Genomic DNA, 1,292 nt, shown 5'->3' with positions numbered 1-1,292 from the left:
AGGAGCTGTGCTCTGCCACCCCGCTGCTTCTCTGGAAACCGCTCACCCCATGCCTGCCTTCATGGCCCCGCTGTGTGTCTGTCATTGCAGCGGGCATGGGGAACCAGGTGGAGAAGCTGACCCATCTGAACTACAAGGAAGTTCCTACGGCCGACCCGACAGGTATGGACAGAGATGAAGGGCCCAGGATCGGGGTCTCCTACATCTTTTCGAATGATGACGATGAGCTGGAGCAGCAGCAGGATTCGGTGCACGACCTGGGGGGTGAGCACCCTGCCCTGCAGCCCTATGACCCCCAGCTGCACGAGGTGGAGTGCTCAGTCTATTACCGGGACGAGTGTATTTACCAGAAGAGCTTTTCTGAGGAGGATACCCTGCCAGAGGAGGGTGATGAAGGAGGTGGGGGACATCTGAGCACCTACACCCCAGAGAACCTGCTGAATAGGTGCAAACCAGGTGACCTGGTGGAGTTTGTGTGCCAGGCTCAGTATCCGCACTGGGTGGTCTATGTTGGGGACTTTCAAGTTGTGCACCTGCATAGGCTGGAGGTGGTGAACAGCTTCCTCACCGACGCCAGCCAGGGCAGACGGGGCCGCATTGCCAACCAGCTGTACCGCTACAAACCCCTCAGCCCGGCTGTGGTGGTGCGCAACGCCCTGGAGCAGGTGGGTTGCAAGGACCGGGACTTGAGCTGGAGAAACTCTGAGTGTTTTGCTGCCTGGTGCCGGTATGGCAAGCGGGAGTTTAAAATCGGCGGGGAGCTGCGCATAGGCAAGCAGCCCTACCGATTGCAGATCCGGCTGGGTGACAAGCGTAGCCACACACTGGAGTTCCAGAGCCTGGAGGATCTGATTATGGAGAAGAGGAGAAATGACCAGATTGGTAGGGCTGCTGTGATCCAGGAGCTCTCCAGCCACCTGCAGGCTGCAGAGGAGGAGGAAGAGGAGGAGGAAGACCATCATCATCCAGGTGCTCAGACTGCTGTGGAGTAGCAGCCTCAGCACCACCATGCTGCTTAGCCTGGGTGATGGGGATTAAAACTGAAGGCTGCGAAATTGAGCTGTTATAAGCCCTTTGGGCCGCTTCGGTGCAGCTTCATTCCAATCACATGTGAAAGGAAGGGGGAAAGCTGATTAAGTGTCTGTGCTTTAGTGCTTAACTCCTTCAGTGCTTGATGATAAAACCACTGACTTTATTTGTAAAGGATAAAACTCAGGGCAATTCTACCCCTCCACTCCCACTTCTTTCCCCGCCTCTCTGCCCTCTTCGTGCATAGCCTTTCCCTCAGCCAT

At 56.3% G+C, this 1,292-nt stretch overlaps 1 protein-coding gene across 1 annotated transcript; it reads left to right on the top strand.

The window, feature by feature from the left end:
- Positions 1–22: 22 nt before the first annotated feature.
- FAM84B (family with sequence similarity 84, member B) lies at positions 23–992 on the top strand. The gene has a single exon (XM_009697545.1). The coding sequence runs from the start codon at positions 96–98 to the stop codon at positions 990–992; it is 897 nt and encodes a 298-aa protein (XP_009695847.1). The 5' UTR covers positions 23–95.
- Positions 993–1,292: the final 300 nt, after the last annotated feature.

Source organism: Cariama cristata, unplaced genomic scaffold (assembly GCF_000690535.1).
Source record: "Cariama cristata isolate BGI_N322 unplaced genomic scaffold, ASM69053v1 scaffold29333, whole genome shotgun sequence".
Lineage (NCBI taxonomy): Eukaryota > Metazoa > Chordata > Aves > Cariamiformes > Cariamidae > Cariama > Cariama cristata.
The sequence above is the reverse complement of the archived record's forward strand: the minus strand, read 5'-3'. Positions and strand labels throughout refer to the sequence as shown.